The 25627-nt window shown below is 39.8% G+C and overlaps 1 protein-coding gene across 1 annotated transcript in view; it reads right to left on the bottom strand.

The window, feature by feature from the left end:
- Window positions 1-824: 824 nt before the first annotated feature.
- Window positions 825-25627, bottom strand: part of zbtb10 (zinc finger and BTB domain containing 10) — a 53516-nt gene continuing 28713 nt past the window's right edge. The window contains exons 3-5 of the mRNA XM_055634551.1: window positions 17206-17274; window positions 12412-12587; window positions 825-9158 (exon numbers count right to left, since the gene is read on the bottom strand). Of these exons, the coding sequence (XP_055490526.1) occupies window positions 8808-9158; window positions 12412-12587; window positions 17206-17274 (596 nt within the window). The 3' untranslated portion in view covers window positions 825-8807. The remainder of the gene's footprint in view (window positions 9159-12411; window positions 12588-17205; window positions 17275-25627) is intronic.

Here is a 25627-nt window from a genome sequence, read left to right as displayed (position 1 = left end):
AGAGCATTTTGGAATGCAATTGTTTATTAATCCCTTGTATACTTTTAAAACATTTCATTTTAGAATAGTAATCTGGTGTATTTATTAATGCAGCTAAAGATGCTTTTACAAGATACTTTTATTGTTTATCTCAAAACCTGAAAGCAGTCCTAATATAAATAACCAAAATTAACCCAAAACTGATAATTTTCTAGTTCCATTGGTGCAATTAGCTTCTTCGTAAACTAAATATTTTTGATGTTTAAAACTTTAAAAAGATGCCCGTTAGTGTATTATTTTCAACGAGCTTGTAAAGTTGGAAGTGGACTTAATTGGTGGAAACCTGACCTGTTATTTAATTGGGTTTGGGGATATGATCAGAACAGCTTTGGAAATGTAAATGGTACAACCAATTTAATACAGTAGATCCTCCACTCCATTAACTTAAGAAAACAATCTTTCCCCATTAACAACAATGCTACCTCATCCAACTGTTATTCTTCATTGATATTGAGGAAGGAGCATTGGAAATTTGTTGGTCAAGTTGGGAAATAGTGTCCAAAGCAGGAATGCTGGCATATTTTTGCACTTTCTGAAATTGCGGATTCACTACACAGATTAAACACACAATATCATTTCATCGGTCATATTAAGGTGATTTCACAAATGTGAGTTTTTTACTGTTCTTCCAAATACTTTCTTCCCTCTCACTACCAAGTCGTGCCTTTAAATTGCTTTTTATCCTCCAACACAAATATGGCTTTAACTGCTGCTTGCTCATAATGTACATTTGTTGGTGTCAAATGCAATTTCTGTTAGTAAATGAAACAAAACAAACAGCTGCATTTTGCAGAATATGAACAACTTCCATTTATATAGCACCTTTAAAGCAGCAAATTATCCCAAGGCACTTGTCGGAGCGTTATCAAACAAAAAAAAATAATGGTAAGGCACAAGACCAATAGGGAAGATGATCTAAAGCATACTGAAATTGGGTAAATTCTATGGAGCAACTGGAAGACATGTAAAGATTTGGAAATATTTAAAGATGGACAATTGAAATTTAAGGCCAAGGCAGCCGAAGATACAGGGACAATGGTTGAGTAATCATGAAGGATGAAATAATGTTTCACCTAATATAACCAGTTATACTCACTGATATTGCTAAAAATTCATGTTTAAAGATCAACTCTGTTCCCAGAACATGGTTTAATACATTCTCAGAATCTGCCACTTCAATACGAGACACACTAATTGCCTGCATTGATAGTGAAAATCACAAATTCAACACAGCTGTCTGATTAAAATCACGTTCTTATTCAATGGTGAAACATATAAAGTGTGATTAAAGATCCAAGATATCAAAACAAATCATTCAACATTTGTGTTTAGTACAAGTATAGCACCAGCTTAGACAAGCAAAAATAGTCACCAATAATTGTTAAGTCTTTAGAAAAAGAATTTACAGTTTACAGAATACAATCTACAAACTGATCATTTATCAAATGTACATATTAAAACACATCAAAGTTAAAAGAAAATTAGTAACAAGAAAAATGAATGTGCAACACAGAACTATTATCATAATTTAAAGTGAACTCTTTCATATCCATACATTATGTTTTTGTGGTTACCCTGAGGCCTTTGGAGAAATATGGGAAGGTTTGGAGGGGAGGAAATCAACTTGTTCAAACAAATCTTTTTAAAGAAAGTCCAGGCTTTAGTACAACTCATTTAATACACAAACCCTCCTGGCCCTTATAATTTTAGCATCCCATTCAAAATTCAGGCTTCAAACTAAATGTTTCATCTTATCCGAGGTCAGCCTTAATTACTCAGAGATATTCTGGTGACAAGTATAACTTCTGGTGGCCATAAGTTCAGTTTTTGCATTTAAAAAAATCAGATTTCAAAGAACGTTTTATACACTGTAACAACATAAATTTCAAATGTCACAGTGCCATCCATATAACGAATTACCAGTAATGCATCAACTATTATGCAACATTTGTTCACAACTGAATTCCACAAAAAGCATTGAGATGACCAATTTTTTTTATGTTATTGGGTATAGAATGAATGATCACAGAAGCTGATACAACCCCGTGCTTTTATTTGACCAGTATCAAGGAATCTTTAACAATCTTAAATGGACAGTTTCTCCATTTACCAGTATCCCCAACCATTTATCTGTTTTCTACAACACTACTTTGGTCTACTTCCTGAGGTTTAACTTATTCTTAACAAAATCAAGAGAAAATTACTTTGGTTTAATCACGAGCAAAATGTAATTAAGAAACTGAAGTTGCATTAGTCTGTAAATGAAATAATATAGTGCAAGAACAATATTCGGCAGACCCCAGTGTATTGAATATAAGTGAGTTAGAGCTTGGAGTTTCTTTAACAAGTTCCAAAATGAGAAACACCCAATTGTTACCATTTTCCAAAGGAAAAGTATTTCCATAATCTTACATACAAGCATAGCAAAGCGTAAAGGATCTGCCCTGGTAGCTTGTGTCACATTCATATTAACAAATGTTCTCTTCTGTTCAGTGCTTCAAAACTAGAGTTTGGTACAAAAAGCAACCAAAGAGTGTGTGTACATGGTGCCACATTTTATATATTGACACCCATGAGATATATAAATGTTAGACTGTCGATTTGGGTTTTGAAAATTAACATGCATAGTTTCTTGGTCAGTGTTTACAAAGTAACAATCCTCGGGAACAACAGCAATACAGCAAGATTAAAGCTTCCATTAGGCTATTATGTAGATGTTAATGCATACAATTCTTTTGAATTCTGGCACCAATATGTTTTTATTTTCCAATGACCTCTAAAATAATTGAAAATTTAATCTTCTGGGTTACTGCTTTTGACCAGTGTGCAATGACAACTATAGTGTTTGTTGCAAAGACAACCATTCTGAGTATCTAAACCACATTTTGGTCTCCCATTCATGTAATATTACAATTTTCCATTTTGATGATGAGACACATATTTGATTGATTTTACCTCTTTTGCCCCTAACTTTTTTTTATAAATACCATCTACAGGATGTGAGAATATAACTAAATTAGAGATTCTAATCAGATTTTTCTTTGCTTCTATTCAACAAAATCTGAAAATTGATTGTTAGGCGTTTTGATCCTAATTTAATGTTTAAATCGCTTTTGCAAGGAAATTGCCGTCAACTATTGAGTAACTTCAAAGCAAAACACAAATGTTTGAGGACCATTAATCTCTCAAGAATGAATGATTTTCTTAAACTGAACTGCAATCACACTCATAGGAAAATATATAGTTACTGCAGTGTATATATATTATTTGTATAAAGTATTAAAAAAAAAAGAACGTGTTATATTGCATCAGCTGAATGCAATGCACTATCCAGAAGCTCCACCTAATTTAATCTTATGGAACTGGCTCCGAAATCAATTCTTATGTGGTTTAATATCATTGTATCAGTGCCCTTACACATTTTTCCCCAATCGTCTTTTGCTATAAAAAAAATCCATTATTGCAGAAAAGCATGTTTGGTCTACACAATGAGGGAATCGCCAATATTTACTGACCAGATCAACCAACCTATCATTTAAAAGTCATGACTCCTAAATCAGAGGTAAATTCCATGGCCAATTATGATTATCATAATTACATTCATACAGAATTATTTAAAATGAGAAACATTTCTACAATTTGTATTTTGTCAAACACCTCAATCAACTCATTGTTCTAGTCAGAAATCCTCCCTTTCTTCTCCCTCCTCCATATAAATAAATCAGCTGCTTTATGCTGCCACTATAAACTACTGATATTTATTACACACAGCAGTCTATACAGTGAAAATAAATCCATTATACTAAATAAATAACTGATAGGAAACAAGAATGGGACTAAAATGTACTATTTAAAAGTCTGCAAAAATTACTTTCCAAAGCACAGCTTATTAATTTTGTCTCGTGGATAATTAACATATCTGCAGTTACAAATTGTCAGACTTGCTGATCACATATACAATATAAACTTTTTTTATGGATTAGACACACAACTGCCTTAAACAATAGAATGCTATGTTTCATAATAATCAGTGGCGGGCAAATCCTCACAGGGCATTCTGACTTGGCTTTCTGACGTTCCTAAATCTTGCTTAGCTCTAAACACTTCAAGTTTGGCACATACAAAACTGAAAAAGGTATAATCTAATCAAATGGTTTGCTGCACCCAATTTAAACTACAAATAGCTGTCAACACCAATGGAAAATTACAGCCAAAGACAGAATCGATATAAATTTGTAACTAATTGTCTTAATTATTTGATCTAACTCATATTTAAATATTTAATCCACGTGGAATTAAAAACTATTCGTATTGCCCTTTAAAAGAATAAAATTGTTTGAATAAACTCAAGTGACAAAACTAGAAGAATCTACCACAAACATCTCAGAATTTTACAACTTATTTTTCAGGATAATTATGTTGCATTCTTTTGAATAACCATAAATTTGTATTCTGTTATATCTTTGGTTACCGAGATCTAAAGCTGAAGAAAATGGATCACGGTCCATTTTTTGGAACAGAAATGTATCTTGGTAGCTGTGGCCTAAATTACAGTGGCATTAGTCTTTACAACTGTAAAATAATATGTTTCATAAAATTATCCTTTTTTTTTTTAAAGCGTAGACCATTGCAATATACAACAACACCTTGCAGTACTGTACACTGACATCTCCTTGTGAAACTAAGTTATTTCATCTGGGAAGGGGTAAATAAAAACAGGCTGTAAAGACTGACAATTAATTCCCTTCTGTACTAACATTAATTAGTGCATTGATGATCTCAAAAAGTGATGTCTGCAACTCTAATTTTTTTCTGGCAGGGGTGCATGTATTTAGTAACATTAGCACACCAACCCACGGTCTACTTACATTATTAGAGAACAAGAGGACGATAAGTGACAAAGTGTCAGCAGATAGTATGTGGAAACCTCGATTAAAATGTTTCAAAAATATATACAAGCAATTATTATAAGACTAAGAAAAAGTTGGGGTCGAATGATCTGAGAGGCACAACATTTTGGGGCATAAATTAGGATAAGAGAGTGCAGATTAACATCAAGGGGCCACAAACTTTTATAAGAATTTCTATATCTTTATCAGAGCCAAGGTTAAAGTTTCTCTAACATGCACAATTGTCAATGCAGTGACATCACTGTGTCCTGTTTCAAAACATGGTAAAGTGCATTAATACCAACCTGCAATAGTATAAATAGTCAAGACTATATAAAGAGTTAACTTTATACAATTCCTAAATTATCTTGATCTTAACTTTCCATAAGATTGCCTCTAGTATTAAAAGGGCAACATATTCTTCAAAATGTTAAAATATTAAAAAGACATAAATATGAACAAGCTATTAAGTTACCTCTTATTTGGCTTGATAATCTCTCATCAGATAAACATGTTAAATTGTAATGACATCAGTGACAAGACTAATGTGGAATACCAATCGCCTACTGGCATGGAAACAAAAATAATTAGCTTTCTTTAAAAGAGATAAATATCTGAAAATTGAGTACAAGAGCAGAATAGCATTGAGCTAAACCTCTTTCAAAGCCAGTGGAAATATAATTACTGGTATATAAAAGGTGTAGTGAGCCCACAGCGTCATATTCTGTATTTTTAGAGACCTTTCAGCAAACCCATTTAAAATAAATTCTTCACGTTTGTGTGCAGAACTTACAGAAAAAGTTAATATACACACAAAATCATCTTGCTCAGTTTTAAAGCACAATACAGTCCAATGGCCAAACGTGGAAATATTGCATTTCATGGGGCAATGCATTGTAAGTATATAGACTAAGGGGCAATGTTTTAATTTGTGCTGAATTGATTGCTATCATTCAGGACAAAAAACAGCCTGTATTCTCATTTTTAATAATTTCTAGCAAAATCAACTCTGAGAAAGTTTATGGAGGTTTTTGTGAGTGGCGTTCTGTTCATCTTTGAAGCTGCTTACTTAAACAGATTACACATTTGCTCGCTTACCCGCTTTAAACTACAGTAGGATCATCAGATTAGGACATAAAGCCTGGAAAAATAAAAAGCTGTAATGCTAAGGATACTGCATTCCATAATACAAAACACAATGAAAGGAATTTTATAGAACACAATTTCCCCTTAAACTACCAGCCCCCATTTTATTTCCTCCAATGCCAAAATTTACAATTATATTATTGTTGCTATTTTTGACTAAGATAGTTACTCATCTAATGCAGATTGGAAATTCTGGAGTCATGAAAAGTGACACAGAACCTGCCACAGCCACTATCTAAAAAATGCAGCAGTCTTTCAATATATCTTTTTGGTTTGATGTGCTCATTTATAATAGCTTTAAATGTCTTCTAACAATACCATTGCAAATTGTTTGTTTGAAGCAGCTCTCTTTAAAAAAACAAAACAATAATAGTACTTATATATTAGTCTCGGTGTTCTGGAACTTTCTCAAAACAATGATGATACTACATTTCTCTGCAGAAAATTCTGGTTTCTGAAATCAATCTCAACTCCTAAATACAGGAGCAGTTTCCCCAAAGGGAAGAAACCAAGAATGTTCTCAACTACAAAACCGGGGAAAAGGTTTATTGGTTGTAACTGTAGTTTAACAGTTTAAAAAACGTAACAAAAAAGTAAATGTATGATCTCAACGGAATCATTGTTATTAGTTACAGGAGTATGCAAAAGCATAGTCGTAGTTTTGGTTACATTATGTTCACGGGGGCGGGGGGGGGGGGGGGAGAGGGGAGATATATCAAGCAACTTGTGTTTTACAATGGGTTTTAATGTTTTTTATATCTTCTATAGCCATCTTTCAAAATGCCTTGAATGCTTAGATTGAAGCAAAAACTTCAAAATACTCTTAACTGCACAACAATTAAGTAGTTCTGATGAAAACTCGACCTGGAAAGTTAACACACGTTGCTCTCTTAAATATTGCTGCCTGACCTGATGAGTATTTCCAGTGGTTTTTATGCTTTGACTGAAGCAGATCTTGTCTTTAGAAGCTTCGCTGTAACGCTACATGAACTAACCTGTATTTAATTCAAGCAATTGTCGGTAATTTCATATTGATCTGTCTCAATCTTAATTTACTTGGCAGTGGGTCATTTTCAAATTGCTCAATTAGATCAAACAATCCTCTTCATTGCCCCAGCAATTTCTCTTTTCACAATGGATCATTTTTTTAAACAAAATGGCTAAGAGGAATGCTGCAAACAAAAATATTGACAGCCTTTCTCTCTAGTTTAAAACAAAGGCTATACTCAATTGCAGGTAAACTGAAGGACCAAAATCTGAAGTGTTCTCCCCTGTAAAACCACAAGTAATGGCATTTCATTATGTAGTGTGTAAAGAAATTCAGAATCATAAATGCCAGGGGAGGATCATATAACTTTACATTAAATAGATCTTTAAGTAGCATGAATATATATATATATATATATATATATATATATAATCATACTCATACATTACTTTTTCTCCTCATTGCTTTTAGGTCAATTGGAATTCAATTACACTAATTTATTCAATAAGACAGTTATTCTATTTTTATAACTAGTAAATCACCAGTTTAAAAGTACATATCCAGTTGTTTCCCCCTCAGTTCACAGAAATAAGATTGTATTAAGCATGGTCTTTGTTAATGATGCTGTACAGTGAATTTATTTTGTTTAAATGTCACAATCTGCAATCATTTACCTCAGATGCCATTTATTTTGCAGATTACTTCTCCAGTGATTGCATGCTGGCTTTACTTACGGCAGACTAACACTTCAAAAATTAAGTTACTAGCACCTACGTAATATAATTAAATGGGCTTTCTTGCCTGCAAGGTTGAGCCTTGAAAATGCATACAATAAAAAGACACTCCAGAAATCAAAGTTAAAACCCAATCTTTTTTGAAATGTCAAACCCTATTCATTCCACGATTATAGTTGCAGCTGGGAATGGCCAGACTCCAAACGCAATATTATTCAGTTTTGTTTGCCTATCCGGGATTAAAATACCGCTTTCATGAAAGTTGAAAGATGAACAAAGATCCTGAGTACAAGGAATTAAATTATAAGACTATAATGTTCTTTGGATAAAAAGGAGAGTTTAACATGACCCAAGATCACATTCTCATGACCAATCAACTTACTCAGGCAAACATCAAGGTGATGGAATCAAATAGGGGACAATTTAAGAATGTTGAATTAACAGAATAGGTTACAGTAATAATTCATCCAAAAAATGGAAGTTGTGGAATAATCATCAGGAAATGCGAGTAAACAAATGATGTCAAGAGCCAAATGGATATTTTGCTTTGAACAGAGCAATACATAAAAGATAGGTAAACCCAGGGGTTCACAATTCCAGAAATGATAGGTTTGTTTGTGTCGGGTGACCTTCTCCTGTTAACAAGAATTCAGTATGTTCTTATTTTCTTTTGCATCCCAGTCAGTGAGAGATGCTATTACATTTTTACCTCATACTTTTTCAGATAGATCATGGGGAAAGAATGTGGTAATATCAGTATCAGTTATTATAAGGAATTGCCCTTCACTGACCCCAAGACTCTTCCATCATTACTGTGGATGAACCACTAACTACAATCATTAAAATATCAATTATCCAATAGTTACAATAATCAGCAAAATACCAAAAATTTAGTGTTTTGTTGCCAATCCATAATTATTGAAATTCAAATAAAATTCTTGGGGTTTGTCAATACAGTGAATAACCATAATTAAACATTTTAGTTTTATAACACAAGGGCTTAAGTACTAGCTAGTCATTGTCTAATATGACATATGTCTCACTAGCCTCTGCATCTTCCCATTGCTCTTTATCGATATTCCCTGCTCCTTCTTCATCTGGTACATCTTCACCAACCATTCTCTCGTTTTCTTCCTGTTCCAATCCACCTGGCTCATCCTGTTCTTCTTGTTGCTCCTTAAAAAATTCTGGATCAACCATCAGGTCCATACCATCATGGTCACCTTTTGGCGGTCTATCACCTCCAGAACAATCCAAACATACACCATATCTTCGAGATCCGTGCCTAATACCAACACTGGCTGCTAAAGTGAAGAACTTTTTACAAACCATACATTTGTACTTTTTATCTTTCTTGTGTACCTGTGGAGAAAAATCAATCAAATCAAACATTAGAAATATGAACTTGCAATGTTTCTGGTCAACATGTATTTTCAAATTAAGTTAGTAACAGGTGAAAGATGGTACGTCATAACTATTGTACAGTGTAGAAACACAATTTTGTTGACCATACAGTGCCCTCTATAATGTTTGGGACAAAGACCCATCAATTATTTATTTGCCTCTGTACTCTACAATTTGAGATTTGTAATAGAAAAATTCACATGTGGTTAAAGTGCCCATTGTCAGATTTTATTAAAGGGTATTTTTATACATTTTGGTTTCACCATGTACAAATTGCAGCTGTGTTTATACATAGTCTCCCCATTTCAGGGCACCATAATGTTTGGGACATGGCTTCACAGATATTTGTAATTGCTCAGGTGTGTTTAAATGCCTCCTCGATGCAGGTAGAAAAGAGCTCCCAGCACCTAATGTTTCCTCCAGTTTTCCATCACCTTTGGAAACTTTTACTGCTGTTTATCAACATGAGGACCAAAGTTGTGCCAATGAAAGTCAAATAAGCCATTATGAGACTGAGAAACAAGAATAAAACAGTTAGAGACATTAGCCAAACCTTAAGCTTTCCAAAATCAACTGTTTGGAACTTCATTAAGAAGAAAGAAAGCACTGGAGAGCTTACTAATCACAAAGGGACTGGCAGAATAATTCTCTCTATAATAAAGAAAAATCCCCAAACACCTGCCTGACAGATCAGAAACACTCTTCAGGAGTCAGGTGTGGATTTGTTATTGACCACTGTCCACAGAAGACTTCATGAACAGAAATACAGAGGCTACACTGCAAGATGCAAACCACTGGTTAGCTGCAAAAATAGGATGGCTGGGTTACAGTTTGCCAAGAAGTACTAAAAGGAACAACCACAGTTCTGGAAAAAGGTCTTGTGGACAGATGAAATGAAGATTCATATATATCAGAGTGATGGCAAGTGCAAAGTATGGAGGAGAGAAGGAACTGCCCAAGATCCAAAGCATACCACCTCATCTGTGAAACACAGCGGTGAGGGTGTTACGGCCTGGGCATGTATGGCTGCTGAAGGCTCACTTATCGTCATTGATGATACAACTGCTGGTGGTAGTAGCATAATGAATTCTGAATTGTATAGACACACCCCATCTGCTCAAGTTCAAACAAATTGGCTGGCGGTTCATTCCACAGCAAGGCAATGATCCCAAACATACTGCTAAAGCAACAAAAGAGTTTTTCTAAGCTAACAAATTATCAATTCTTGAGTGGCCTAGTCAATCACCCGATCTGAACCCAATTGAGCATGCCTTTTTGTATGCTGGAGAAAACTGAAGGGGACTAGCCCCCAAAACAAGCATAAGCTAAAGATGGCTTGCAATACAGGCTTGGCAGAGCATCACCAGAGAAGACACCCAGCAACTGGGGATGTCCATGAATCGCAGATTTCAAGCAGTTATTGCAAAGGATATGCAACAAAATACTAAACATGATTACTTTCATTTACATGACACTGCTGTGTCCCAAACATTATGGCACTTTGAAATGGGGGGACTATGTATAAACACTGCTGTAATTTCTACATGGTTAAACCAAAATGTATTAAAATGGCCTTTATTAAAATCTGACAATGTGCACTTTAAGCACACGTGATTTTTTTCTATTACAAATCTCAAATTGTGCAGTACAGAGGCAAATAAATAAATGACGTGTCTTTGTCCCAAACATTATGGTCGGCACTGTACAAGGAAAAAAATCTGTAAACTTCCTGGCTTGTGTAGGAATATGATAGTGCTTCAGCTAAGAATTCTCTAAATGTACAAGATTTTGGTTACAACAGCCTTTTTCAGTCCAAAAACTATCAACTAAAGTAATGAAAGTATACATACTTCAAATACTAAAGACTAGAATTTGATTATAATCCCATTTTTACACATTCTTAAAATGGATATTGGGGGCAGCACAGTGGCGCAACGGTAGAGTTGCTGCCTTACAAAGCCAGAGACCCAGGTTTGATCCTGACTACTGGTGCTGACTGTATGGAGTTTGTTCGTTCTTCCTGTGACATTGTAGGTTTTCTCTGGGTGCTCCAGTTTCCTCCCACATTCCATAGACATGCAGGGTTGTAGGTTAACTGACTTCTGTAAAAATTGCCCCTAGTGTGCAAGATAGAACTAGTATTTAGTTGATTGTTGGTCAGCACGGATTTGTGGGCCGAAGAGATGGCTTCCATGCTGTATCTCTAAACTAAACCAAACCAAACTAAATCTCACTAATCTGTCAACAATTAACTAAATTCATGAAATTCGGTCAGCATAATGTAAGGACAGAGAAAACAATGGAAATCAATAAAGTTGGCTACATCAAATTTCGCACAAAAACAAAATACATAATAAGAAAAAAAATATTGCAGTAGAATGAGATGCAATCAAGATAAAACACTGATGCACGAGTTATTGGAACAAATGTCCAAACATTTGGTTAATGAGATACGGTTTAAGGAGGACCTATAAGCAAAGAAAATGTTGGAAATGTCTAGGTTTTCAGAGAAGGAATGGTTAGAGACATTAGCTACTAAAAATAGAGGGCCCACAGATCAGAGATGGATTTTGGTATGTTTTCAACGAATCAAGGTCAGGAAGGAATACTCACAGCCATGGCATACTTAAACATTACGCTAGGAATTGTAAATTAAAGGTATGGTGGAGCATGTAGCCAACAGAGCATTACCATAAGGTAATAAGTGATTAGGTATGAATGGGCAGCAGGGATTTAGATGACCTACGGTTTGAAGACAGAAAACCAATCTGCAAAAGAATCAAAGAAATGGAGCAGAGATGTGAGAAAAAAATGGATGGCTTTTATCAACAAATGAGCCGATGCACAGGTGGAGGTTATCATAACCAAATTAATGGGAGAGAGAAGAGTTTCCTAAGAGTTTGAATTCGTCCACTGTCTGATTCCACGGGAGACTATAAAACTTGTGACAAAGGTTAAAAGCTAATGCCTTGTTATTCCTAATTGTTAAATAGAAGAAACTGTGGTTCAACCAAAACAGCATGTTGGCTGATCAACCAGATTCAAAGGAAGAGTGAAGGTGAGAGTTGACAAGGTACAGGGTATGTTTGGTCAGCAAACTTATTTTACGATGATGTCACCAATATACAATAAGATCATGAGAAAGAGGTAGGGGCAACAGAGCCAAGTAAGTATAAAGCTCACAGTTCTTGTAAACAGCACCCATACTTACCAAGGAATGTCTCTTAACATGTTCTCTTCGTGTGAACAGCTTTCCACAGATGTCGCAAGCAAAGGATCGCACCCCAGTATGTATTAGCTGATGCCTCTTCAATGTGCGTCGATATTTAGCAATGTAGTTACAATGCGGGCATTTGAATTTATTTTGGCTACCAATTGAAGCATCACCTAACAGATATAGAATTCATGCAATTTATTTACTTTCCTGTTAAAATACGGTATTGTTCATTATTTAAAGTTACAATAGTGCAAAAAAGAGAATGTTTTATCTATACGATGCAAATAAATGGCACGGCACACGTGCTTTCCAGATGCACCCATCTACAAATCCTTTGAATTCAAATCTCTTTGTATGTGGAGGTCATTAAGAACATAGCATACCGTATTTTCTGGCAATGAAGACGCTATTTTTTACCCAATAATAAGTCACAAAAATTTACCTGTGTCTTGGAGGTCGAAGGTTAGGTTGTTAGCCAAATAAGATAGACTTGGCTATCCCTCAGTACAGCAACTTCAAGAACAATGTTGCTGTACTGAAGGATAGCCAAGTCTATCCCTCTTTACTGGCAGCTGATGGGAAGCGGCTGTAAAAGGATAGCGCCGCTGGGGGGGGGGGGAAGTTCCTTTCACAGCGTGTGGGGAGTCTGGCCCGGGTCAGCACAGGCAGGAGCTTTGAGAAGGAGGGTGTTAGGGATCATGCCAGCAACTCACTCACTCAACTCCAGGAGCGGAGCCACCGCATTGTGGCCGGGGAGGGAAATAGCTCAGGTGGCTGCGAGCGGTCGCCGTTCCTTAAATTCCGACATCCGCCGGGAGCAGGACATGGCCTCACTTGCTGCGCTGGGTGACACTGCCCGGTATGGCATTCACTGCCCGGTCCGTGTCTTTTAATGTAGACCTGACAGTGAGGGGACCAGCTCAAGAGCAAAGATCATAGAGCGGAGCGGGTCAGCGGGCGATGGATAACAGGACAGCGAGCAGTGGAGCTTACTCTTGTGTCAGCGCGAGTAACCTCAATTGGTCCCTTGATCGTGCTGACACAGGAGTAAGCTCCACCACCCGCTGACCGTGACTTTATCTAGAAGAGTCCTTGCATGTTTATGAGCCAGTATTAGAATTCACAACAGGTAGCAGATCCCAGTAAAGATTGTTCAGTGAAGGATAGTCTGCACTGATGTTCCTCGGTGAAGTTTACCAAGGATAAAGCAACTTCCAATCTGGTTTATAAGGCTGCTTGTGATCCCTTAAACACCTATAGTTCACCAATATATAAGAGTCAAGTCAAGAGTGTTTTATTGTCATATGTCCCGGATGGGACAATGAAATACTTACTTTCTGTAGCACAACAGAATATGTGAATATGTAAACATAGTAATGACAGGGGAAGAGAAAAAAAAAAGTTAAATAAATAACAAACATAGTACAATAATAATATAGTCTTTTGCAGTTCAGAGCTCAGAGCTTATTCGTTGTTGTGTTTAATAGCCCGATGGCTGTAGGGAAGAAGCTGTTCCTGAACCTAGACGTTACAGTTTTCAGGCTCCTGTACCTTCTTCCTGATGGCAATGGTGAGATGAGTGTGTGGTCAGGATGGTGTGGGTCCTTGATGATTTTGGCTGCCTTTGAGGCACCGACTACGATAGATCCCTTTGACGATGAGGAGGTCAAAGCTGGTGATGGACTGGGCAGTGGTCACAACTTTTTGAAGTCTTTTTCACTCCTGGACGTTCAAGTTGCCGAACCAGGCCACAATGCAAACAGTCAGAATGCTCTCTACCTTGCACCCGTAGAAGTTCAGGAGAAACCTCTTTGACCTGCCAAATCTCCGTATCTTCTCAGGAAGTGGCTGATGTGCTTTCTTTACAATTGCATCGGTGTGCTGGGTCCAGGAGAGATCTTCGGAAATATGCATGCCCAAGAATTTGAAGTTATTGACCCTCTCCATCATTGTCCCATTGATATGAACAGGATGGTGGATCCTCATCCTTCCCCTGCCAAAGTCCACAATCAGTTCCTTGATATTGAGAGCCAGGTTGTTGTGCTGGCAGCATTTGGTCAGTTGGTCGATCTCACTTCTATACTCTGACTCGTCCCCCATCTGTGATTCGTCCAACCACAGTGGTGTCGTCGGCGAACTTGATGATGGATTTTGCATTATGACCGGCTACACAGTCATGAGTACAGAGTGAGTAAAGCTGGGGGCTGAGCACATAGCCTTGAGGTGCTCCTGTACTAATTGTTACTGAGGATGAAGTGGTTCCTCCAATTCGAACAGACTGCGGTCTGTGGATGTGGAAGTCAAGGATCCAATTGCAGAGGGATGTGCAGAGGCCCAGTTCCGTGAGCTTGGTAAGCAGCTTGGAAGGGATGATGGTATTAAACGCTGAGCTGTAGTCTATAAACAACAGCCTGACGCAAGTGTTTTTATTGTACAAGTAGTCTAATGCAGAGTGGAAAGCCAGTTGCATCTTCCGTTGACCTATTGAGGCGATATGCGAACTGTAGTGGGTCGAGGTTCTTGTCGAGGTAGGAGTTGACGTGCACCATAATCAACCTCTCAAAGCATTTCATCACCATAGACTTTAGTGCCACTGGTCGATAATCATTGAGGTACGTCACCTTACTCTTCTTTGGCACCAGTATTATTGATGCCCTCTTAACGGAGGTGTGAACCTCAGACCTCAGAATTGAGAGGTTGAAAATGTCTGCAAAAACTCCCGCCAGTTGGTCTGTACAGGTCTTTACAACTAGATTGGGTATACCATCAGGTCCGAGGGTTCACCCGCCCGAAGGATCATCTGATGTCGGCCTCTGTGGCTGTGACTGTAATACCGTCAGGGCAAATGCGGGCTCGGGAAGGCACATCAGTGTTCTCTCTATCGAACCGTGCGTAGAACGCATTGAGCTCGTCAAGGAGTGATGCTTCACTGTCGTTTGAGCTGCCTCCTGATTTCGCCTTATGGGAGGTGATGGCATTCAAGCCCCGCAACAGTTGCCGAACAACCGTCTCATCCTCCAGCTTTGAGCAAAATTCCCTTTTGATGGCCTTACCAAGGTCGTATCTGGACTTCTTACAGACCTCTGCATCGCCAGACCTGAATGCCTGGGATCTGGTCTTCAGAAGAATGCGGATCTCATGGTTCATCCAAGGCTTCTGGTTAGGAAACACTCGGAAGGTTTTTGTTGGAACACAGTCCTCCACACATTTCCTTATGGAGTCTGTAACCACTGTGGCGTATTCATTCAGGTCCGTTGCCGAGTCCCTGAACATTGCCCGGTCTACAGACTCCAAGCAGTCCTGGAGTTGTTCCTCTGCCTCCCCAGACCAGCTCCGTGCAGTCTTCACCTCTGGGGGTGCTTTCTTTAATTGCTGCCTGTAGGCAGGAAGAAGCAGCACTGCTGAATGTTTGGATTTACCGAAGTGAGGGCGAGGAATAGAGCGATAGGCGTCTTTGATGCTCATGTAGCAGTGATCAAGGGTGTTTGATCCTCTGGTGCGGAGAGCAGGAGTTAGACAGAACTGGCATGTCTAAGCACCATGCAGAGTTGACCATGAGGCAGACGCCCCCTCCTCTCCCTTTCCCAGATGCCTGCGTGCGGTCCATACGGTGGATGGAGAAACCTTCAGGCTGGACCGCTGAGTCTGGGGAGCTGGGGGTGAGCCATGTCTCTGTGAAACAGAACACAGAGCATTCCCTCAGCTCCCTTTGGTAAGGCAGCCATGACCTTAAGTCCTCCACTTTGTTTTCTAGTGACTGTACGCTGGCTAGTAGGATGGTAGGGAGAGGGGGCCAAAGTCCCCTGCGCTTCAGTCTTACTTGTAGTCCTGCCCGGCGACCACGTTCCGTACTCCATGAAGGCCTCCTCGGTATTTACAGGTACAGTACTTGCGAGTCTCCGCGAGGTCGGGGATTCCCCTGCGATCGGGAATTCTCTTACAGTTGGCACCATTAGCTCCTTTGCTGCTGGGAGATCCTGCCCGACGGCCATGATTTCGGACTCCATGAAGGCCTCCCCGGTGTTTACAGGTACAGTACTTAGTGTATCTGTGAGCCACCGTGAGGTCGGGGATTCCCCTCCAGTCGGGAATTCCCTGACAGTCACTACCTCCGGGAGATCGCAGTAGCGCTAATGCATTTAAACGTGTTAGCAGCTCGCTACTTACATCGCTGGTTTCTGCAGATTCTTTTATACAGGTGAGCTCAGAAATACTATATTTGAAGATTTTCTATCGTGCAGCTGGCAAAATGTTGCCGCAGGTAGGCGCCATCATAGAATACTCCAAATAGTCATGTAATCCAATTTAGAATACTCATGTAATCCAACAAGCTCAGGTGTAGACAAATATCCCTTGGAAGAAATTGTTGAGTGAAAAGGTCAATGGAAATGGAGGAAGGTTTAAATCAACCGTGTTTAGAATGAAGCAGAGGGTACTTTGTTTAGCCCTGCTGCCCATTTCCTTTTACAACTTCTTTTGTCTGCCACATAATACAATAGATTCTGATACATAGACCAAAAAGTTACGTCTGTTTGTAATTAGATCTGTCTCTTCACTGCTTTATTCATGAAAATGCAAAATACAGATTTTCATGCTCTCACACTTTGGTTAAGAAAACCTTGCATACAGAAAATCCCATTATAGCAAAGAAATGGCTGTAGTTGCTTTCAAAGCATAGATTTAAACTGGCTTTCTCAATTGTGATCACGCCATAACTAATGTGACTCGAGTAATGCAAATAATGTTCCCAAACCCACCAATCGTGTTATTTTACCTGGAAATACCTACCATTGAGCCACGATTCTCCGTTTTGAGCTTCTTGTAACAGTCCAAATCTGAATTGATCAGATGTTCCAGCTGGAAGAGAATAATTATATTAATAACATTTTTCTTTTTTGATTTCCAGATGATCTGATGCAAAGAAAGCATTAATTTATCCATGGCCTATTATTCCACTGGCTCCCATCAGGATATCATCCAAATGGCCATTATACACTAGAACCTAAAGAATGCATAAAGGCCATTGACAAAAGAAACATATGACAACTGTCCTCTCTCTCACAGATCTAAAGATATGCAGTGTTTAAAACCAGCATTCAGAATGGCATTCCACTTTTGCAAGGTGAAAGTGCTGCCAAATGCACTGCTACAACATCACATGCTTATTTTTACAGATCAATATTTTTTGGTATGAGCATTTCTAAGATAGACCTGGAATCAATTTACATTTAAAATAGGCAAAAAGTACTGACATACTATGTTCAATATCTTCACATTGATACAACGTTCTCAATAAATCTTGTAGTGTTTCTCGATATGGCTGACATTTCTGATGCATTATTTTAATTTAAATGCAAATAATTACCCTAATCTTACTTTAAGTTACTGTGTGATGCGGTTTTAACAAAGTCAGCAATTAGAATTATTTTCAGAGGCAGATCTTACTATGTAACAGATCTTGGTATATTAAAACATTTTTTAACCTAGACTAGCACCCTAATAATTTCCAGTTTTCCAATCCAGCCATCTCATTTTCACTACAAATTTCTGGAGGTCCTTCGCAGATGCACAAACTATCTGTCTTCTGCATGCAAATCAACTTCAGCTTCACTCACTTCCTCCAAAAAGCATTGTAATAGGAAATTTAGTTTCTTAGTTTAGTTTAGAGATACAGTGCGGAAACACTGATACAAAGAAAGCATTAATTTGCTTTCACCAAATCCATGCCAACCAGCGATCCCCACGTACTAACACAATTCTACACACACTAAAGACAATTTACAATTATACCAAGCCAATTAACCTACAAACCTGTATGTCTTTGGAGTGGGAGGAAACCAGAGATCCCGGAGAAAACCCACGCAGGTCACAGGGAGAACCTACAAACACCGTACAGACAGCACCTATAGTCAGGATCGAACCCAGGTCTCTGGCACTGAAAGGCAGTAACTCTAATGCCATGCCACTTGAATGGAACATTTGCAAATTTCAATTTTAATTCAGTACCCTTTTTCTAATATAGTGATGACTATTTGTGCTGCTTCTTGCTCCCATCTTAAACTAGAAATATTTCACCTTTATGCATGGTATGCAGCCTACTCTCACCCGTACATGGTCAACTTTTCCTTAGCTTACCTCGGGTAGTGTGATTTCATCGGGAAGGCCAAGTATCTTGTGCTTACTGCAAGCCTAATTACTTCCAAAGCTACCTGGACACAATTCCTCCCACCCTACATCCTGCAAGGACTCCATTCTACTAGTCTTACAGTTTCTCTTGCTCCATCATATCTGCTGGCCATCTTGTCCAACAGTGCTTTCCCTGTCTGCAATTTTCCTTAACTGTCCCCCTCCCATTTCACATAATTCTGTCCTCACCCTTTTCCCCACTCACTAAGATGGTATTTCCCTAGTCCTTGCTTTCAGCATCACCTGTCATCATGTTCAATGGATCATCCTTCAGTTTCCCACCTTCCAAAGATGCGACTTGTGTACCCTTTTCCTTTTTTTGCAACGTAAAATAAAGTTATTTTCTATGTTGTAGTTCTGATCAAAGAGAAGCAGGAAAAAGCACTGATTGGCGCTAGCCCGAGTGGGAGGAGAGTTGGAAGTGAGTCAGAGCGGGAAAACAGTTTAAAAAGAGAGGCATAGCACAGGCAGATTTAACTCAGAGCTCTCGTGGATTTTGAAGAAACAGCAGCAAAGATGCAGGAAAAAGCACTGATTGGGTCTATCCCGAGTGCGAGGAGAGTCAGAAGTGTCAGAGGGGGAAAACAGTTTAAAAATGAGGAATTTGGTTTGTAAATTTGTAAATTGGTAAATTAGGCAATTTATCGGTCAATATAAGCAGGACGGCTTATAAGTGCGAGTCTTTGGCTCGAGAGTTGTTGGCGAGGAGGCTGAGGAGAGGAGGCTACGCAAAACGCTGGAGAGCGAGAGACGAAAGAAGGAGATGTCAAGCAAGCTGATTCAGTGTGATGCTTGCAGTATGTGGGAGGTCAAGGACACTGTGGTGCCTCTGGCTGCTACAAATGTGAGAAGTGCATCCAGGTAGAGCTCCTGAAGGACCGTTTTGGGGAACTGGAGAAGCAAGTGGATGACCTCGGGTTCGTCCAAGAAACGGAGTCGTTCCTCGACAAGTCCTACAGTAAGTTCCTTGAAGGTGGAATCTCATATAGATAGGGTGGTAAAGAAAGCTTTTGGTATGCTAGCCTTTATAAATCAGAGCATTGAGTATAGAAGCTGGGATGTAATGTTAAAATTGTACAAGGCATTGGTGAGACCAAATCTGGAGTATGGTGTACAATTTTGGTCGCCCAATTATAGGAAGGATGTCAACAAAATAGAGAGAGTACAGAGGAGATTTACTAGAATGTTGCCTGGGTTTCAACAACTAAGTTACAGAGATAGGTTGAATAAGTTAGGTCTTTATTCTCTGGAGCGCAGAAGGTTAAGGGGGGACTTGATAGAGGTCTTTAAAATGATGAGAGGGATAGACAGAGTTGATGTGGACAAGCTTTTCCCTTTGAGAATAGGGAAGATTCAAACAAGAGGACATGACTTCAGAATTAAGGGACAGAAGTTTTAAGGGTAATATGAGGGGGAACATCTTTACTCAGAGAGTGGTAGCGGTGTGGAATGAGCTTCCAATGGAAGTGGTGGAGGCAGGTTCATTGGTATCATTTAAAAATAAATTGGATAGGCATATGGATGAGAAGGGAATGGAGGGTTATGGTATGAGTGCAGGCAGGTGGGACTAAGGGGGAAAAAAAATTGTTCGGCACGGACTTGTAGGGCTGAGATGGCCTGTTTCCGTGCTGTAATTGTTATATGGTTATATGGTTATAAGATTGTTACACCTAAGGTACTGGAAGAGAGAAGGTGGGTGACAGTGAGAAAGGGAGGGAAACATGGAATGCAAAGGTCTCCGGGTGTTGTACCTCTTGTGAACAGGTTCACCCACTTAGAAGCTGTCGGGACAGAAGACGTTATCACACTGAGCGGCGGACTGGCTTTGGAAGCAAAAAGGGCTGTTGAACCAAAACCAAAGAGGCCGACGTCAGGCAATGACATTGTAGTTGGAGACTCCATTGTGAGAGGTACGGACAGGGGTTTCTGCAGGAACAGACGGGAATCGAGGATGGTGTGCTGCCTTCCTGGTGCCAGGATGTCACGGACAGAGTGCAGAAAATCCTCAAGGGCGAAGGTGAACAGCCGGAAGTGGTAGTGCTTGTCGGCACAAACAATGTCGGAAAGAAGGGGATGAATATTCTGCAGCGTGACTTTAGAGAGCTCGGAAAAGTGCTGAAAAGCAGGACCTCCAGGGTGGTTATCTCCGGTTTGCTTCCAGTTCCTCGTGCTGGCGAGAGCAGCAACAGGGACATACCGGACCTGAATGTGTGGCTGAGGAACTGGTGCAGGGAGTTAAATTCTTAGATCACTGGGATCTGTTTTGGAGTAAGGGGGGACAGTACAAAAGGGAGGGATTGCACCTTAACAGGTGGGGGACCGGCATTCTGGCAGGCAGGTTTGCCACTGCTACACAGGTGGTTTTCAACGGAATAATGGGGGGGGTGGGGTGTCAAATGGCATAGTCAAGGACGGAGTTAAAGGGAAAGAGAGTAAAGCGATAATTAATGACCCCAGAATTAACGGGAAAGGAAGCTCACAAATGGATAGGAGAGTATGGCCAAGTGTAATAAGGATCGATGTGAAAGGTGAGATTCGTAAGGAATTAAAAGTATTGTATATGAATATGCGAATTATAAGAAGTAAAGTAGATGCGCTTGAGGCTCAGATAGAGGTTGGTAGATATGACATTGTGAGGATTACTGAGACGTGGCTGCAGGAGGATCGGGCCTGGGAACTTAATATTCAGGGTTACACATCCTATAGAAAGGACGGGCAGGTGGGCAGAGATGGGGGGGGGGGGGGGTAGCTCTGCTGGTGAGGGATGGAATTCAGTCCCTCGCGAGGGAAGACATAGGGACTGACGAGGTAGTCACTGTGGATTGAGTTGAGGAATTGTAATGGCAAGAAGACACTAATTGGTGTTATCTACAGACCCCCAAATAGTAGCCCGGATGTAGGGTGTAAGTTGCAGCAGGAGTTAAAACTGGCATCTAACAAAGGTAATGCCACTGTGGTGATGGGGGATTTCAATATGCAGGTAGACTGGGAAAATCAGGTTGGTTTAGGACCCCAAGAAAGAGAGTATGTAGAATGCCTCCGAGATGGATTCTTAGAGCAGCTTGTAATGGAGCCGACCAGAGAAAAGGCAGTTCTGGATTTAGTGTTGTCCAATGAACCAGATATGATAAGAGAACCTGAGGTAAACGAACCGCTTGGAGGTAGTGATCATAATATGATTAGTTTTAATCTGCAATTTGAGAAGGAGAAGGTTAAATCAGAAGTGTCAGTGATGCAGTTGAACAAAGGGGACTATGAAGGCATGAGAGGGGAGCTGGCCAAGGTAGACTGGAAAGGGATCCTAGCAGGAATGACGGTGGAACAGCAATGGCAGGAATTTCTGGGCATAATCCGGAAGACGCAGGATCATTTCATTCCAAAAAGGAAGAAAGATTCTAAGGGGAGTAGGAGGCAACCGTGGCTGACAAGAGAAGTTAGGGATAGAATAAAACTAAAAGAAAAGATGTATAACACAGCAAAGAGTAGCCGGAAGCCAGAGGATTGGGAAACCTTCATAGGACAACAGAAGGAAACAAAACGGGCAATACGGGCTGAAAAGATGAAGTACGAAGGGAAGCTGGCCAGGAATATAAAGAAGGACAGTAAAAGCTTCTTTAGATATGTTAAGGGAAAAAGAGTAGCAAAGTCAAATGTGGGTTCCTTGAAGGCAGACACGGGTGAAATTATTATGGGCAACAAGGAAATGTCAGAAAAATTGAATAGGTACTTCAGATCTGTCTTCACTAAGGAAGACACAAACAATCTCCCAGATGTACTGGAGGACAGAGGATCTAAGGGGGTAGAGGAACTGAAAGAAATTTTCATCAGGCGAGAAATAATATTGGGTAGGCTAATGGGACTGAAGGATGATAAATCCCCTGGGCCTGATGGTCTGCATCCCAGGGTCCTCAGGGAGGTGGCTCTAGAAATAGTGGATGCATTTGCGATCATTTTCCAATGTTCAATAGATTCAGGATCAGTTCCTGTGGATTGGAGGATAGCTAATGTTATCCCACTTTTCAAAAAAGGAGCGAGTGTGAAAACGGGGAATTGCAGACCAGTTAGCCTGACTTCGGTGGTGGCAAAGATGCTGGAGTCAATTATTAAAGAGGTAATAATGGGGCATTTGGATAGCAGTAAAAGGATTAGTCCAAGTCAACATGATTTATGAAAGGGAAATCATGCTTGACTAATTTTCTGGAATTTTTTGAGGATGTGACAAGTAAAATGGATGAAGGGGTGCCAGTGGATGTAGTGTATCTAGACTTTCAGAAAGCCTTTGATAAGGTCCCGCACAGGAGACTGGTGGCTAAAATTAGAGCACATGGTATTGGGGGTAGGGTGTTGACATGGATAGAAAATTGGTTGGCAGACCGGAAACAAAGAGTAGGAGTGAACGGGTCCTTTTCAGAATGGCAGGCAGTGGCGAATGGAGTGCCGCAAGGCTCGGTGTTGGGGCCGCAACTGTTTATCATATATATTAATGAATTGGAAGAGGGAACTAAGAGCAACACTAGCAAGTTTGCGGATGACACAAAACTTGGTGGCAGTGTGAACTGTGAAGAGGATGTTAGGAGGTTGCAGTGTGACCTGGACAGGTTGAGTGAGTGGGGAGATGCGTGGCAGATGCAGTATAATATAGATAAATGTGAGGTTATCCACTTTGACGGCAAAAACAAGGGGGCAGATTATTATCTCAATGGGGTTAGGTTAGGTAAGGGGGAGGTGCAGCGAGACCTGGGCTTCCTTGTACACCGGTCACTGAGAGTCGGCTTACAGGTACAGCATGCAGTGAAGAAAGCTAATGGAATGTTGTCCTTCAATAACAAGAGGATTTCAGTATAGGAGTAAAGAGTTGTATAGGGCTCTGGTGAGACCACATCTGGAATATTGTGTACAGTTTTGGTTTCCTAATTTGAGGAAGGACATCCTTGCGATTGAGGCAGTGCAGCGTAGGTTCACGAGATTGATCCCTGGGATGGCGGGACTGTCATATGAGGAAAGATTGAAAAGACTAGGCTTGTATTCACTGGAGTTTAGAAGGATGAGGGGGTGATCTTATAGAAACATATATAATTATAAATGGACTGGACAAGCTAGATGCAGGAAAAATGTTCCCAATGTTGGGCGATTCCAGAACCAGGGGACACAGTCTTAGATTAAAGGGGAGGTCATTTAAAACTGGGGTGATAAAAAACTTTTTCACCCAGAGAGTTGTGAATTTATGGAATTCCCTGCCACAGAGCGCAGTGGAGGCCAAGTAACTGGATGGATTTAAGAGAGAGTTAGATAGAGATCTCGGGGCTAGTGGAGTCAAGGGATATGAGGAGAAGACAGGCACGGGTTATTGATAGGGGACGATCAGCCATGATCACAATGAATGGCCGTGCGGTCTTGAAGGGCCGAATGGCCTCCTGCTGCACTTATTTTCTATGTTTCTTTGATCACAGGTCATTGACAAAACATTTTGTTTCTCTCTTCACATGCTGCCTGACCTGCTTTTTCCACTTGCTTCTATTTTATTTCAGATTACCAGCATCAGTGGTTAATTTCAATGACACAAATGGCAAACAGACAAATGTAATAATGTCGTATGAACTGACTTTGAGAGCTTTTGTAGAACAATTATACTGCAAATTACTAGCGAAGATATAAATTACATGGATATAAAAGTTAACAGGTAGGGTAGCAAGTTTGCAGATAACACTAAAATTGCTGAGGTGGCAGACCTTGAGGAAGGCTATCAAAATATACAGCGAGATATACAGTGCCCTCCATAATGTTTGGGACAAAGACCCATCATTTATTTATTTGTCGCTGTACTCCACAATTTGAGATTTGTAATAGCAAAAAAAAAAAAAAAAAAAAAAAAAAAAAAAATCACCTGTGGTTAAAGTGCACATTGTCAGATTTTATTAAAGGCCATTTTTATACATTTTGGTTTCACCATGTAAATACATAATCCCACCATTTCAGGGCACCATAATGTTTCTGACACATGGCTTCACAGGTGTTTGTAATTGCTCAGGTGTGTTTAATTGCCTCCTTAATGCAGGTATAAGAGAGCTCTCAGCACCTAGTCTTTCCTTCAGTCTCTCCATCACCTTTGGAAACTTTTATTGCTGTTTATCAACATGAGGACCAAAGTTGTGGCATTGAAAGTCAAAGAAGCCATGAGACTGCGAAACAAGAATAAAACTGTTAGAGACATCAGCCATACCCAATGCTTACCAAGATCAACTGTTTGGAACATCATTAAGAAGAAAGAGAGCACTGGTGAGCTTACTAATCACAAAGGGACTGGCAGGCCATGGAAACCTCCACAACTGATGACCGAAGAATTCTCTCTATAATAAAGAAAAATCCCCAAACACCTGTCCGACAGATCAGAAACACTCTTCAGGAGTCAAGTGTGGATTTGTCAATGACCATTGTCTGCAGAAGACTTCATGAACAGAAATACAGAGGCTACACTGCAAGATGCAAACCACTGGTTAGCCGCAAAAATAGGATGGCCGGGTTACAGTTTGCCAAGTACTTAAAAGAGCAACCACAGTTCTGGAAAAAGGTCTTGTGGACAGATGAGACAAAGATTCATTTATATCAGAGTGATGGCAAGAGCAAAGTATGGAGGAGATAAGGAACTGCCCAAAATCCAAAGCATACCACCTCATCTGTGAAACACGGTGGTGGGGGTGTTATGGCCTGGGCATGTATGGCCGCTGAATGTACCGGCTCACTTATCTTAATTGATCATACAACTGCTGATGGTAGTGGCATAATGAATTCTGAAGTGTATAGACACATCCTATCTGCTCAAGTTCAAAGAAATGCCTCAAAACTCATTGGTCGGTGGATCATTCTACAGCAGGGATCGGCAACCTTGTTCTGCCTAGGGGCCAGGACGCATCTATCTATCACGTGTACACATGGATCCCGACCCATCCCACCCCGGAGGGCAGGCATCAAATCCCGTGCTCACAGAAGGTAGACAAAAATGCTGGAGAAATACAGCGGGCAATCC

This window comes from Leucoraja erinacea, chromosome 4, assembly GCF_028641065.1.
Source record: "Leucoraja erinacea ecotype New England chromosome 4, Leri_hhj_1, whole genome shotgun sequence".
NCBI lineage: Eukaryota > Metazoa > Chordata > Chondrichthyes > Rajiformes > Rajidae > Leucoraja > Leucoraja erinaceus.
This window is presented reverse-complemented; position numbering and strand designations above follow the sequence as displayed.